The sequence below is a fragment of the Catharus ustulatus genome, chromosome 1 (genome assembly GCF_009819885.2).
Source record: "Catharus ustulatus isolate bCatUst1 chromosome 1, bCatUst1.pri.v2, whole genome shotgun sequence".
Classification (NCBI taxonomy): domain Eukaryota; kingdom Metazoa; phylum Chordata; class Aves; order Passeriformes; family Turdidae; genus Catharus; species Catharus ustulatus.
Genome location: NC_046221.1, coordinates 36,858,742 through 36,873,218, shown reverse-complemented (window position 1 = coordinate 36,873,218; position 14,477 = coordinate 36,858,742). Strand labels below are relative to the sequence as shown.

Genomic DNA, 14,477 nt, shown 5'->3' with positions numbered 1-14,477 from the left:
TTACACTATTTTTTTGCTCGTTGGGTAGCTCTCCTTAGCCTCCTTTTCAAGTATTTGGTAACTGGCTGCTTGCTGTGAGAGACATGACTTGCTGCACTGCTGGTGGAAGTGATGGGAAGTCCTGTTTCACTATTTCTTAAGCTGTTAAAGAGAGCAGCATTCAGTGTTAGACTTTGGCAGCTGAAGTATTGCCATCAACAGATTCATTTGGTGTCTAAAGGAACAGTTAGGAGAGGGAGTCAGTACTTTGGGGGGCTGTGAGGGGGATGGAAATACACGTGAATCAGCATGCTGGTCCTTCCTGTAGTTCAGAATTAACCCTTTCTCTCCTCTGTAGTTCACTGTACTACTTGCCTTTAGGAACTTACACAGATGACAAGTCTGTATGGATAAAATGTAACTTTGAACACTTCCTGTGTTTGATTGTTCGTAATTGGAATTTCCTTGGTTTTGTGAAATGTAGATTACCTGTCTTTGTTGTCTCTGTGTTTGGTCTGCATCAATTTAGGAAGTAGAACCAAGCAGGAGGGAGGGACAAATTTAAAAAATAGTATTTTGAAGAGCTATTTAAGTGCAGAAGAGATAGGATTTCCTAGGTTTATTTCTGTGCAAGTTTAAATGAGAAGTCACTCCCCTTTTTCACCTTCTTTAATTTTGCTTTTTGCATAAGGGTAAGGGTTCATTAACCCTTTTAACCTCTAGTAGGTGGTCTTCTGTTTGCCCATTTTGCATAATTCTGCCCACAAGCTAATGGACATAAACTGTGAGTCGTTTGAGAAGTGCTTGTTAATTTATTTAGGTGACTAAACTTCTGTTTAGTCACTGTTTTTTAGCTTGGTGGAGGTGATAGCCTGGGTATTTCCTTTTTTTTCTGAAACACCAGAAATTAAGCCATCCCATACATAACCGCATCACTCTGGCAAACATACCCAGTTCTTAAGATACTTATCTTATACTTGCAAGAAACAGAAATGAAACTTTGGCTGAGCAATAAGCAAGATAACTCACAGATGCAGTGAGGTTCGACAACACAATTGATCAGACATGTTCATGTAGTCTCATTGCATCTGTGAGTTACCTTAGTACTTTGTCAGTTTGAGCAATGCACATATCTGCTGTTTCCTAAAGAAGGAAAAGAGTGTTGGTGTATATCTGTGTATACATATACACATACATGTATATGTACACCTCTGTGTATTTACATGCTTTTAAAAGGTGTATATGCAGTTTCACAGTCTTTCTGTGGATTTTCTCTCCTCTACCACTCTAAGATACAGCACTTTGCTTTTGAATATCTTTAACTTCCATTATTACATTTTTACTAAAAGTAAACACTAGGAGCTTATTGAACAGACACCTTCATTTATGAAGTACTGATTGCTCTTGGATATTCATCCTTACTTTCTTTTATGGGAAAATTTATTGTATTTGTCTTCAAGACTGCACTGAGAATGTCATTTAGCATAACTGAAAAAATCCACATCTTACATTAACATCCAGTATCTTGTTTCTGGTGACAGTCTGAAGAGTCTTTGTCTTTAAAATTAAGGAACCTATATATGCACCTTATGGAAGCTCAGGCTCTGTTGAAAAAGAAAAGAGACTGTAGTACAGCTTGTGTTGTTGTTACTCCAACAGCTTGAGCTATTAGCTCATTGAATTCTAGCATTAGTGTGTTTCAGGTAATTCAAACCATGTGATAGTGTTACAAGTACCATATATTTTCTGCTTGGTTGGTTGTTTGTTGTTTGTTTCTGCTTTAGTATTTGTTTGGTAGGTTTTAGTTCAGAAACAATTATTGAGAATTCATCACAAAACTTGCTAGAATTGTATTTCCTGCTTTATGTTCTTTAAGTTATTATTGGTAGGTTTATTTTCATTAGAAGTATGATAACTTTGTGTTGTCATCGGTAACAAGAAACTATTTGTGGGTTGAATGAGGAAAGAATAATTACAGTTATGTGAGAGTAGCAGGACTGCATTGTTCTGGCCCACAAACAATTTGTGCTGCATGAAAGAGAGTTCCTTAATGTTTGCAACAAAGAATGAAAAATTTGTAATAGATGGCTTAATATTTTTTTGTGTGAAATTGACACTGAATGGAAATAGCCTTCTCTCAGGATGAGTTTCTAAGTGTTTTGAGAATATTCAAGTAACAGTTTGCTGTCTTCTCTCCAGAGTAACAAATTGGCCTTAGCAAACCTGAATAGTTGGAAAGGATGATGGTCTGGATTCCTTCAGCTGTTCCAAACTAACTGCTGAATAAGTCAGTGAAAAGTACCTTAAAAACTTTCTTATTTATAGTACAGAGAGGGGATATTTTCCAGTCTGTCCTGCATTATAAGAGAAAAGCCAACATTCACAATAGGTTGTTACCCTGCACCTTCCTTCACTTCAATTCTGATGATCCCCAGCACTCTGAGAGTGGCTGTGGTACCATTCAGCCCTCAGGGCCTGCACAGAGGAACCCAAGCAAGGACTTTGGCAAACCAAAAGGTGGCCTGACAGGATGGTCCTTCATTTAGCAGTCAGTGTTCAGCTTCCCCAAACTAGCTGCTCCTAGTGGCACTGGTTTGCTTGTATATCCTAGTTGTACCTGTGCACCTTCTGTCAATGCAGTTCTATGTTCCATCAAGAAATCACAATTCCAGTAATACAGGTAATTTCAAAATTTCAAGTGGAGTGGAAATTCACAGAAACACTAAAAAACAAGTGCCTATTTAACCACTTTGATCTTGTAAAACGTGAATACATTACTTTTATTTCTGAACATTATTCAAATTAAAAACAGTGCTGCAGTTTTTGTTCTTACCAAATCCGCATCTTCTCAGGGTAAACTTTGTAGTTAAATTTCTTTGGCTGATACAGAGACTGTGTTTTGCTCTTCTAGAAGTTAGTCTGCCATAAATTTGATTTCTTTAAATTAGATTAAAGTCACTGGAAAGAAATTAGTATTAAATTAAGAAACAGCAATCCTCATACTAAATAGAGGAAGTGTGCTTGCCTTGCAATTCTACAAAACTATCAGGGCTGTTATAAAGAGTCATAAAGTGCTTGCAAAGTGTTCTGTGTGAAAACATGGGAGATTTTCTGGACTTGCATGGTCTCTGACGTGCTCTGTATAGTGCAGGAAGGAGCTTTGTGTGCTTTGGAAGGACAAAAAAATTGTGCTGAGAAGGGAGGTGCATGGAGGTAGTGGGAATGACAAAGTGTGTGGTGTGCCTGAATGTTTGCTTCTTTATAGCTCAGAGGCTCAGCCCTGCTCAGGGGCAGCAGTGTGGCTTTGAGGCTGCAGTGGGGAGGGAGAGCTGCACTGAGGTCGCCCGTGTGGCCCTTCTGTCAGAAACCTCCTTTTTCTGAGGAGGGCCCCATGGAGCCTGCACTCCCCTGGGGAGGAGACTGAGGACATTGTTCTTTCTGTGAGTGATCTGAAGTGTCTGTGGTTTTGTGGAAGTGCTTGTAAGATCTGTAATGCTGGACAAGGGGAGCATGAGTGGGTCCACAGTTCACTGGCTATGGATGCCTTGAGCAGGAATGACCATGGATTGGGAAACAGTCTCATCCTGCGCTTTGAAAATGGAAACAGTTGGACCTGTATTTCTTGAAGGGTCTGAGCCTGATAATATGTGTTAACCTGGTCATATGACATGGAGTGCAAGTTTGCAGATGACAGCAGGCTGAGTGGTGCAGGTGACACACCTGAGGGATGGGGTGCCATTCAGAGGGACCCTGGACAAGCTCAAGGACTTGGCTCATGTGAACCTCATGAGTTAAAAGAGGCCAAGTGGTAAGTCCCACACTTGGGTGAGTACCACCCCGAGTACCAGTACAAGCTGGGGGTGAAGGGGTTGGGAGCAGCCTGCTGAGAAAGATGTGGGGATGCTGGTGGATGAAAAACTGGACATGCCCAAGCAGTGTGTGTTCAAAGCATCCAAAGCAGAGTGGCCAGAAGGTCAAGGGAGGGGATTTAGCTGCATTCAGCTCTGGAGTCCCAGCATGGGAAAAACACGAACCTGCTGGAGCAGGTCCAGATGAGGTCCACAAAGCTGATCATAGGGCTGGAGTTCCTCTCCTGTGAGGAAAAACTGAGACAGTTGAACTTGTTCAGCCTGGAGAAAAGAAGGTGCCAGAGTGACTTTATTGCAGTCTTTCAGTACTTAAAGGAGGCTTGCAAGAAAGATGTAGACAAACTTTTTAGTAGGGTGTGTTGCATTTGGAGAAGGAGTGATGGTTTTAAGCTAAAAAGATAGATTTAGATTGTACTTAAGGAAGACTTTTTTTGCAACGGGTATGGTGAAACAACTCTCTTCCCAGAGAGGTGGTGGATGCCCTATCCCTGGAAACATTCAAGGTCAGGTTGGATGCAACTCTGAGCAACCTGATCTAGTTAAAGAGGTCCATGGGCCTTACTGTGGGAATTGAATGAGATGATCTTTAAAGAGCCTTCAAACCCCATTCTGGAATTTTGTGAAATGGATGCAGCTACCAAGTAACTGAGTTGCTACATCACTTAATAGTGTGGGTATGTTGAGTTTGGCAATCTGCCTTTTTTTCAGATCCCCTTGGGCAAAGTGTTTTCTTCTGTACCTGGTATGGACAGAGAATGTGTACAGTCTACGTACACATGAATGTGATCTTGGGTTGTTTCAATGCAAAGGGAGAGGGACTGGAACTCGATGATCTTTCAACTCCCTTCCAAAACAAACTATTCTGTGATTCTATGAAAAAGGCTTATTTAATGTTCCATAATAAATTGAGGAACATTTAAAATGCAGATGAACATGAAAACTTTAAAAGATAACAAGGAATAGTTAAAAGGAGTCCCCATTATTTTTGTGGAACATTTTCATCTGTAATGTGAACTGTCATTAAGGGCTCCATCCGCCTTTAGCAGCTGTAACTGGAATAAGAGCATAAAAGCTTAATCAGAAAAACATGTTGAAAAATGAAAAAATCCCAACACTTCATTTGTTTTTTTGGAGTAAGCAAACTAAGCTAATCTTACAGGATAGTAGAAATTTAAAGTAGAACTGCATGCTTGCTCTTTTAAATAAAGTATTAAGGATAGGTGCCGAGAAACTAAGACCTAAATTTGACCTCAGATTTGACCATTTCAGTAAAGAGAAATTAAATAAATGCCATTTTAGCATTTAACATTTCAGCTTTTCTGGGACATAGCTATCATTCACATAACAGGAAATTAAAAAATAATAAAGTTCATTTTATCTTTGTCTTAAATGTGAATGTCAGGAAGAGGAAGTTGCTGTTTATCAAATAGAATACAGTTAAAATCACCCAATTCTGTTGAATATATATATTATATCAAGATGTACTGTACTTGATGATGGGTGTCGTTAAGCATGGGCTAATAGGTGAATCCAGGGATGATTTTATAAGGCATAGTATACCTTTCTTACTTCAGAGTGTTGGTTTACAGCATCTTAAAGGTACCCAAATCATTGTTCTAATATACAAAAATCAGACTACTTTTTATAGACAGTTGCTGAAACTGTCTTCTCTCTTAATATTTGATCAGGAGGCATCTCCCTTGTTAGTGTGGACCACAGCACAGTTGTCAGAGGTCACATGAGATGCTTCAGTTTGAAGCCAGTCAATGGCTGTTTGTTCTCTGTGGTAGAAGCGCTGGATGATCCACTGTGAGGGAAAGAGGAGCTCCTTAACATGGGAAGAGCAAGTGCTCTTCAATATCCAAATATTCAGTGTCTGTCTTCCCAGTCTTGTTTCTCAGCCTGCTCTCTGCCCCTTGGGATCCTGGTGATAGGCTGTACCTCCTTTCTCTTTTTCCCATAAATTGCTTTTTGGAGATACAGAAATGACCACTTTCAAATATACATGGCAACAACTGTAGATTTTTATGGAAATTCACTCCTCTTACTGATTTCTCTGATGAGGGTAAGTGTGAATATCTGGTCAGGTTTTTCCATTAGCAGCAAAGAAAAGTCCCTAGACCCAGGAAAGTCACCTTACAGATATCAGTTGTATAATACAAATTTTCTTTCTTTTAAAGAGTCTGTAAAGTTGTAGTTTTCTGTATGTATCTGAGCACTGCTGTAAGTGTTTTCAGCTTCAGTTATCAGTCAGGCAACAAACTAATTTGTTTGATAATCCAGTCCAAAAACAGCGAGCGCTATTTCTACCTTCAACCTCAACCAAATAGAAAAATGTGGCTTCTTTCATTTACAAGTTTCTTACATGCTCATCTACATGATAAACAAAGGAATCTTTTAAGGTCACATTGAGAAATACAGCAATAAATGTGGAAATATGGACCAGAATCTAAAACTTACAACCAGCTACAATTCAAGAGTAAAAAAGAGGCTGATGAAAGAAGTCAGCATTATCTTTTGGCAAAAAAAAGCTTTATAAGCACTGGTGTTATACAGGTTTTAACTTGGTTTTTCATTTGCTCTTTTACCTTACACAAGTCCCTGTTACACACAATTTTGGTCTTCCTTTTCCTTCCAAAGTGATGTAGTTAGAATTCTCTAACTACTAGCAACTAAACCAAGCATTTTAATATATTTTACTGGATATTGGGTAAGGTTTTCTGAAAATGTTAGCATTTTTCTAAGATGAAGTAAGGAAAGGCTAGATTGACAGCTGATATTAAAAAAAATTAGATGTTTCCAAGTAGGTCAAGCTTACAGGTATGCACTGTAGAGGAATTAGCTGAAGAAATAATTGAAATTTTATCATTTAAGATTGAAGACTGTTGCAGTATGAATACAACTCTGTAGCAAAGTGTGATGTCCTTTTTTAACCTACATTTAAAGAGAACTATGAGATTGTTAGCCCAACTTAATGCCCAGAAAGATACTGGAAAAAATAAGTTATGGAATACCCAGAGGATAATGTGTGGCAGGGATTTCTGGGGAGGAATCTGCACTCGAACCAGTTGGAGAGTAAACAAGAATGCACAGCACAGGCCTGTAGATCCAGAAAACTTGCAGACCTTGTGGGCATCAGTTGGGTAACAGGAACTGTCTTGTCTGAGGAGAAATCAGCAATAGTTCAGCATCAAACCAAAAAGATGTATTAACTGTAAGGCTTAAAGTTGTTCTGTTCAGAGTCTGTTAAAATTCGTCATTTTAATTAACTATTGCAACAATTGACTCCTGAGTATGTTTATTACTGTTTGCCAGTCTGAGAACTGCTGTTCATATTGTGGAAGTCAGAATCCAAAATGGCCCTTGAAAACTGAAAGGAAAAATCCTAAAATTCATGAAGAACAGGAAAACTGGCCACTGTTAGTTATGGGGAGAAGAATTTCCTTTGGTTTTTTTCCCCCTGGATGGTGTAAACTGACATAGGATGTAGTAAGGTTAGAGTTTTCCATCCTACAGAACAGTGGTAAGGCTTGTGCTGGATCACTGTGGTCAAAATTAGGTACTAAACTTGAAGAAAAATGTGGGCCAGTTGAAGAGAAACGGGAGAGAACATCAAAAATTACTTAGAAATACAGAAGACTTGAGAACAGGAGCATTGAAAGGACTGAGTTTATACAGTGTGAAGAGAGATTAAGGCATGAATCGTGTTAGGAGTTATAAAATGCTGTTGCAGAAAAGAAATACTCCAGTGGAGAAGTAGCAGTTAGTGAATTTAAGAGAGGGAAATTTAGGTCACGTGCTAGGAAAGGGTTTTGAGTAGTAAGAATAGAGAAGTGCTGAAAAATGACTTAGGGGGCTTGTGGAATTTCCATTACTGAAGGTTTTTAAAAATAGATGAGAAAAATGGAGAAATAACTAAACTAGAACTGATCTTGCCTCTGGGTAGTAGGATGAACTAGCTGGATGATCCCACCCATCTCTATTTTCTATTACGTTTCTTTTTTAATCAAGTTACATCCCAAGGCTCCAATTACATGCATTTCCACACTTTCTCCTCATGTTTATCTTTTAGGAGGTAGCAGTCAGTCTCCCATGTTAATGACTAGACTTTTTACTAATCTTACTGAACCTATCCTCAGAAGAATCTTGATGCTACATACGTATGCCAGGCAAGGATCAGTTTTCATAGGCGATAGTTAAAAATTGGAGCACTATGACTGGAATTAACAGTACTGAGTAGTGTTTAGTCATTCCATTGTATCCAAGTAAACCCCTCATTTAGAAATTAATTAGTTGCAGTGTAGTCAAAAATATGTGGAATCTCTGAGCACAAGAGGGAAATTGGAGTTCTAAAATCTGGGTTTGCCTATTTTGATCCCAGTAGGCTCCAGTAAGTAACTCTTGGGTTTATTATTTATTATGCATTATTCATTGTGCCATTTCTTTTTATGATTCTGAAGTGATTTGTATGCTGTTGTAGAAGGTAGAGCCCTATTGTCTATCAATGTGCATGTTGCTTGGATCTCATTTTATTTGTAAAAATAATAAAAAATGCTACATCTTAAACTTCTGGTCAAAAAGTTCCATTATTCTCTTCTGGAACATGGTCTTATATGAGGAAAAAAACATACCAAGCACATCTATTCTATTATTATTTAAATTATTCCTTGGTATTATTTGGTTTGAATATTTATTAGTTTTTTGATAACCCCTTAAATTATTCATAAAGGGTAGCCATACAGTTTGATGGAAAAAGCAGTACAATGAAACATTATTTTGCATTGCTGGTTTCTTTCATACAAACTATTCTTCAGTGCTTTTTTTTTTTTTTTTTTTAGCAAAGGCTTTCAAGGTGCTGGGAATCTCTGTTGTGTTTCTTGCAGCATCCCCTCCCTCTTGGTTTCAGTGGGAGGGAAGAACATCCAGTGCCTCACCACCCTGTATGCCCTGGTGTGGTTTAGATGAAATAATAAATATACTCCAAGTGAGATGGAAAAGAAGAGGCAAAGGTCAGGAAAGAGAGATTTAATTTCCCATAAAATATGAAAAGTATATGAGGAATTACTGATGTAGAGAAAAAGGGAATAAAAGATTGTTTTAGGTGATTTGTGGATTTTCTTTTGAATCCCACAAGACTCTGAAGAAATAAGGGCAATTGCTATACTGAAAATATCCATGTGTATGTCAAGTGTCTGACAGGAGTCAGCAACAAATACTTGACAGGAAGGCATAAAACCTTGCAGTAAGCAGATTGAGGAAGGATTATTTTCATATACTATGTCTCATCCTCATCTCTAGTATGTATAGGTTTGCTTAAACCCTGAGGTATAAGATTTAGTGTTTATTCTAAAAGGTTTCTCTCTGCTATAGGCATGCCTCACTCAAGGTTCCTATTATCAATATACCTACAAAATTCTCTTCAGACATTTTGGCAGGTATTTGGTCTCATCAACATCTTGCATCAGTGATCTTGTAGTCTGATTTTGTGTAGATAGATGCTTCTTTTTATAGCTTTTGAATTTGATATGTTCTGCCTTCATAGACTCTTTTCTCTTGTTTTGTGTTTTTGACTCATGGCTCACTCTTTTCTACTTGCATTATTATGATGACTACTAAAACCTAGAATATCTTTTGACCAACTGCCTCATTTTTATTAAATTCTTCACCTTATCTCTGCCAGACTGTGTAGTGAATTTGGCATTTTAATGTATGTGACTTCTTGTTTAATTGCACAAGTCTCTTGTGTAATACAAGTCCTTTGCCAAGACGGCCTGCTTAAAATATGAAATACAAAATGAGTCTCAGGAAAGGTCAGTTTTGGTGTTAATACTGTAGATCAGTGTGAAGCTTACTTGACTCTGAAGAGCCTGTATTTTAAAATACATGGTAGTCCAGTATTGGATTATTGACCAATTTCTTTTTATTTCCAGCTGAGCTGCCAGGATCATCTGCAATCAAACTCTCCTCCTTGTGTGATCTTCCAGCTCAGCTGGAAGAATTGTACCAGCAGGGCTTTGTCTTGGCTGCTGTCCACCCTTTTGTGCAACCAACTGATGAAAAAGAGAAAACTCCACAGGAACAAATCTTCAGGGCTGTGCTTATCAAGAAAACAGAAAGGTAAAGCACTTCCAGTGAACTGGGATAAAAATAGTGACAATGTGATTTCCTGCTGAGTTTTGACCTACATCAGGAAATTATAGCAGAGTTTACTGTGCAAGATTTTTTTTTTGGGGGGGGGGCTTGAATAGGCTTAACATGTTCTTCATGTTTACAATTTGTCTGCAGTTTGGCAGGCAACTTGGAGAATAACAAGTTGAAATATGTTCTGTATTTTGGGATGTGTTGTCATGAGAGGCAAACAAACAAGCCCTATGCATGACAGTTTGTGAGGATGGTCTTGTTGGTACCCTTTAAGAATTTATTAGATTAAATTATGACAGGAGAATTGTTTGCTTTGAAAAGGCATATTTTGTGTTTAGATGGTTAGTTAATGCAATTAATTTGAGAACTGTAGTACTAAAGCATACTTCTTAAATTTATGTGTAGACTTCAGGCCCTTCTTTACTCTAAACAATACAAGTTCTTCCAAATTTTTAGTTAGTGCAGACTCCATAAATAAAAAAGATTGCTTTCCTGCTTTGTTCTCTTCATAAAATGTATTAAGAATATTTTTCCTAATCAGTCTGAAGATTAATAAAGAAACAGGAATTCTGATTTTTTATGATTTAATGTGATTTCTTAAAAAAAACCAATAGGATGTGCTGTTAAATAGCTCAGAAGGAAGTAAAAGTGTGGATATTAGTAAACATAGGATTTTTGGTTAAAACGTAATTTAATATTATTTGACCACCCCCAGCTCTGCAGCTACCTGTATTGTTGCAGCCATTCTCTACGGTTTCCTACATTAGCTGCAATCCCCCGTCCAGCCCTTCTTACAATGACCAATTCTGAAAGCTGGCAGATAATTAAACCTCCCATCTGCCAATCCTAGTCCCTCTCTTTGTGCTGATGCTTGAAGAAAAGGACCTAGCTGGTTTATACTTCTATTTAAAAAGCAAACCTTTCACCATGCAATTTGCTTCAGCTTAGTAGCCAGCTGACTGAGGTTATGGACAAGGAGTTGAAATTCAGCTCTGACATAAGGAAAAAGCTCTGCGTTTTGTTAGCAAGTACATGTAGGCATTAGGTGTCACAGGCAATTTGAGTTTCTAAAATAATTCCTTATTTACCTTGACTTGATTTTTGGTTTTTTTCATACAAAACTTCATACTGGTTTGCCTGATAGTATTGTTGAAATGGCTTCCATTTTTATGGTTAAAACAGAATGAACAGTGGACTTGCTGAGTGATGTTGGGCTGAGCTTGTGTGGGTTTGGGGCCTTACCTTCCCTGCCTACACAATACCTTTCTGCAAGCAATGAAAGTATTGACGTGCATGAGTTTGTAATGTTAATTAAGTGCTCAAGGACTTCTGTTGGTTAGGGGTCTGAGGGTTCAACATCTTCCAGGTCTGAGCTCTGAAGACCTGTCAAGAAGAGCAGCTTCCTTGTCAGTGGAGTGATGTGGTCCTCAAGCCAGAGCACCCAGTGTATCACTGTTCTCACACTGTATCCAGTAGTTTACGTCTGTGCAGAGTGACTGTGGAAGAGTACAAAATCTTAATTGCCTGCTCAGTCGCTTGGGTGCCAGTGTCACACACTTTGGACAGCTGCAAATGACTGTACAAAATTGAAGACAGTAGAGAGTCTTGAACCAATTATATTTTCTTTTACATTCACAGTCCGTTTCTCTGCATTCTCTTATCTGTCATTTCCGACTGCCTAGGGAAGCGGAAGAGACATGGCAGGAAAAAAACAAGTACCAGAAAAGGAAATTACATCAGTTTGATGTTTCATGTTGCTTAAATGTTCCTGAATTTGGCTGAGAGCATGGAAGAAGTTTCTCCCATAGTGTGTGGGTGCAACAAATATTTGCATTGCCAAATGGGATGAAGAGAGATGGGTGTTGCACAGATTTCAGATGACTGTGGCCTGCATAGAGATCACCTGTATCTGAACTCCAAGTTCATGTCGTTCCACAAACAGCCAGGGACTAAAAATATGTAAAAGTACAAAAAAACCAACATACTTTAATTTTTTTTAATTAACCTTTCTCATTACACTGCTGATAATGATTAAATTATATTTTTCCCCCTGAGGACTGTCAAGTGTCTTGTCATCTCAAGGCAGTTTCTGTATGTAGCAGTTTAAATCATGGGTAGAAGTTAGGTCTGCTTATGCTAAGATCAGATGAGTGTTTATTTCTGTCATAAGATTTTAGGAGTGAAACTAGTTCAGCCACAGTTACAGGATCACTAGTAATGTCATTTTTGCTGTGGAACACAAATCCATCCCTTTGGTGGTATGGTGTTCATGGGAAGCCAAGTGTCATAAAAAACTGCACCTTGGTGTGGGGCTCACCCTTGGGCCTCTTGGGCAGTTTCTGCAAAACACCTGAGGCTGCAGCTCTTTTCTCACTGCAGGTGTTTCACCACAGGTGGCTCCAGCACTCTGCACTTTATCTGTCCGTTGTCTGCCAGTGTGTTTTCTACCTTCCTTTTTTGTTCCCTGAATGTAACAGAAGTGAAATCGTTGTATTAGTGCCTGTAGTAATGCCAATTCCATCTAAACACAGACAGAACTGCATGCTTGAATTAGTCTTTAATCAGTGTTGCACCTTTCCATGTCAGTTTTATGGTGTAAAATTAATACTGTTGACTTGTGCTTTGAGGACTTAGTTTTATAGCTCTGCCTCTCCAAAGGTAGGAAGAGGCTATGCCTCTGCTGCCAGCTGCAGCAGATGATGGCTATCAGGAACACCATGCTGCTGCTGTCCATGAGATTTGCAATGCCCGAATTTGTTCAACAATAAAATGGAAAAGGTAGTGCTGAGGCGTGTTGTGCATTAGAATTAGTGGAAACAGGACCTGTTAGTTTTATTTTTGTCCTATTTTGCCATTGTGCTGTAGTTTTCAAAATATTTCTAGTGAATTTGCAATGGCATTTTACATTAAGGTGATTTTTAAAGTCACTTTGATAGCTTTCTGTTTAATCTGTACTGGTATCTCTGGCTTTGTTATCTTGGCTGTGTAATCATTTGTGGTAAATATGTAAGTAGGAGTCATTCCTCTTGTAGGACGTTTGAAGAAACGTGTTCCAAACATATATGAAAGCTGTACATGTTGAAAACCAAGAATTACCCACTGGAAGTGTTAGGGAAAATATGGAATTAAGGGACAGATTTTTAGAAAAGTCAATAATGCAATTGTTTGCAGTGCAAAAGGCATCATGTTCAAGTAAAGTAAGTGAAATAAGTGTAGGAGTGTTTAATTCTTTAGAGGCACTGGGTATGAAGGTAGTCTACCAAGTTGCTAAACAGCTCTGCCATTGCCCTCATTAAATTTAATATAATAAATTTAAATATTTCTGTGGCATCTAATGGCATGGTGTACAGTAAGCACTTGATTGGAAAGAGATTTGAAAGTCACATAGAATAGAGTCAGATAAAAGAATAATAAATTCAATGCTCATGAATGCTTTCTTTCCCCCTCTAAATTTCAGTGGACTTAACTAAAAAGCAATTGTCTGTTCTATTGTCTGTGCTGAGTTCTGAGATATATGGGTTTCTTGAAGAAGAAATCTTGAAGAATCTTGTATCAGTTGTGCAAAGAAAACTCTTTGAGCCCAGTTTTGTTCCTGAATTTAGGAAGGGCCCCAAAAGTGAAGCATAGGTGTGGCCTGCTGTTCACACTCACGCTTGAGAGGAGTAGATTCACTGACTGACACTGAGAATCTCAGGAAAGGGAATAAAAGCTGGTACCTGATTGAAGGAATGGGAGAGGGTCCATGTGTTTTGGAGGTTCTGGCTAACCAAGGTGAGGACAGTAACACATATGTTGCTTACATTCCCCCGAGGAACAGAAATCAGTAGCTCTTTGTGTGTGCAATAACCTTTTTCTCCTTGGCCTTTTATTTACACATTCACTGTTTTTTTTTGCTTTAACAATCTCTGTGCAGGGGTCTTGGGTGCATTCTTATTTTGGACAGCTTGTGGCTGTTACCTGTCCCTGCAGAGAAATTAAGTCAACCCCTGAACAAAATGATATAAAAAACATAGCACAAATAAGTTTTAACTTGTTTCCATCAACCTGTGGTGTGATATCCCTGTCTGCTATCTTAAAGTTTTGAAATATAATGTCAGGGAAAATGTTGTGGTGTCCCTTTCTAAGTACTCAGCACTGGAAGGCGACCTCCATTCTCTTTTGCCAGGAAAGATACACGGTCTGGGCTTGTAAACTACCTGCTTATAATAGTTTTGACATGTTTGTGAATGCTTCATTTTACCATGAAAGAGAAGCAGGGCATATGAATGGTATGCCAAAGAATTTCTCTCCATTGTTCCGTCTATGTCTTAGGACATACCATCTACAGGTTTTGCCTTCAGTCAGTCAAGGAGCCAACAGGGAAACATTGCTCTGCACAAGTAGACTAAGTAGTATAATTGAACAATAATTTTTTTAGAGTTTCTAAGTGTTCTAAATTTCTCTGTTTACTTTGAACAGCTTTGTAGCTGTTTTCCCTTTCTGCAAAAT

At 38.4% G+C, this 14,477-nt stretch overlaps 1 protein-coding gene across 2 annotated transcripts in view; it reads left to right on the top strand.

Annotated features, from left to right (window-relative positions):
- Positions 1 to 14,477, top strand: part of RFTN1 (raftlin, lipid raft linker 1) — a 94,916-nt gene that overhangs the window by 29,978 nt on the left and 50,461 nt on the right. For both annotated transcript variants that reach the window (XM_033074683.2, XM_033074673.1), the window contains exon 3: positions 9,779 to 9,965. In XM_033074683.2, coding sequence (XP_032930574.1) covers positions 9,779 to 9,965 — 187 coding nt within the window. The remainder of the gene's footprint in view (positions 1 to 9,778; positions 9,966 to 14,477) is intronic.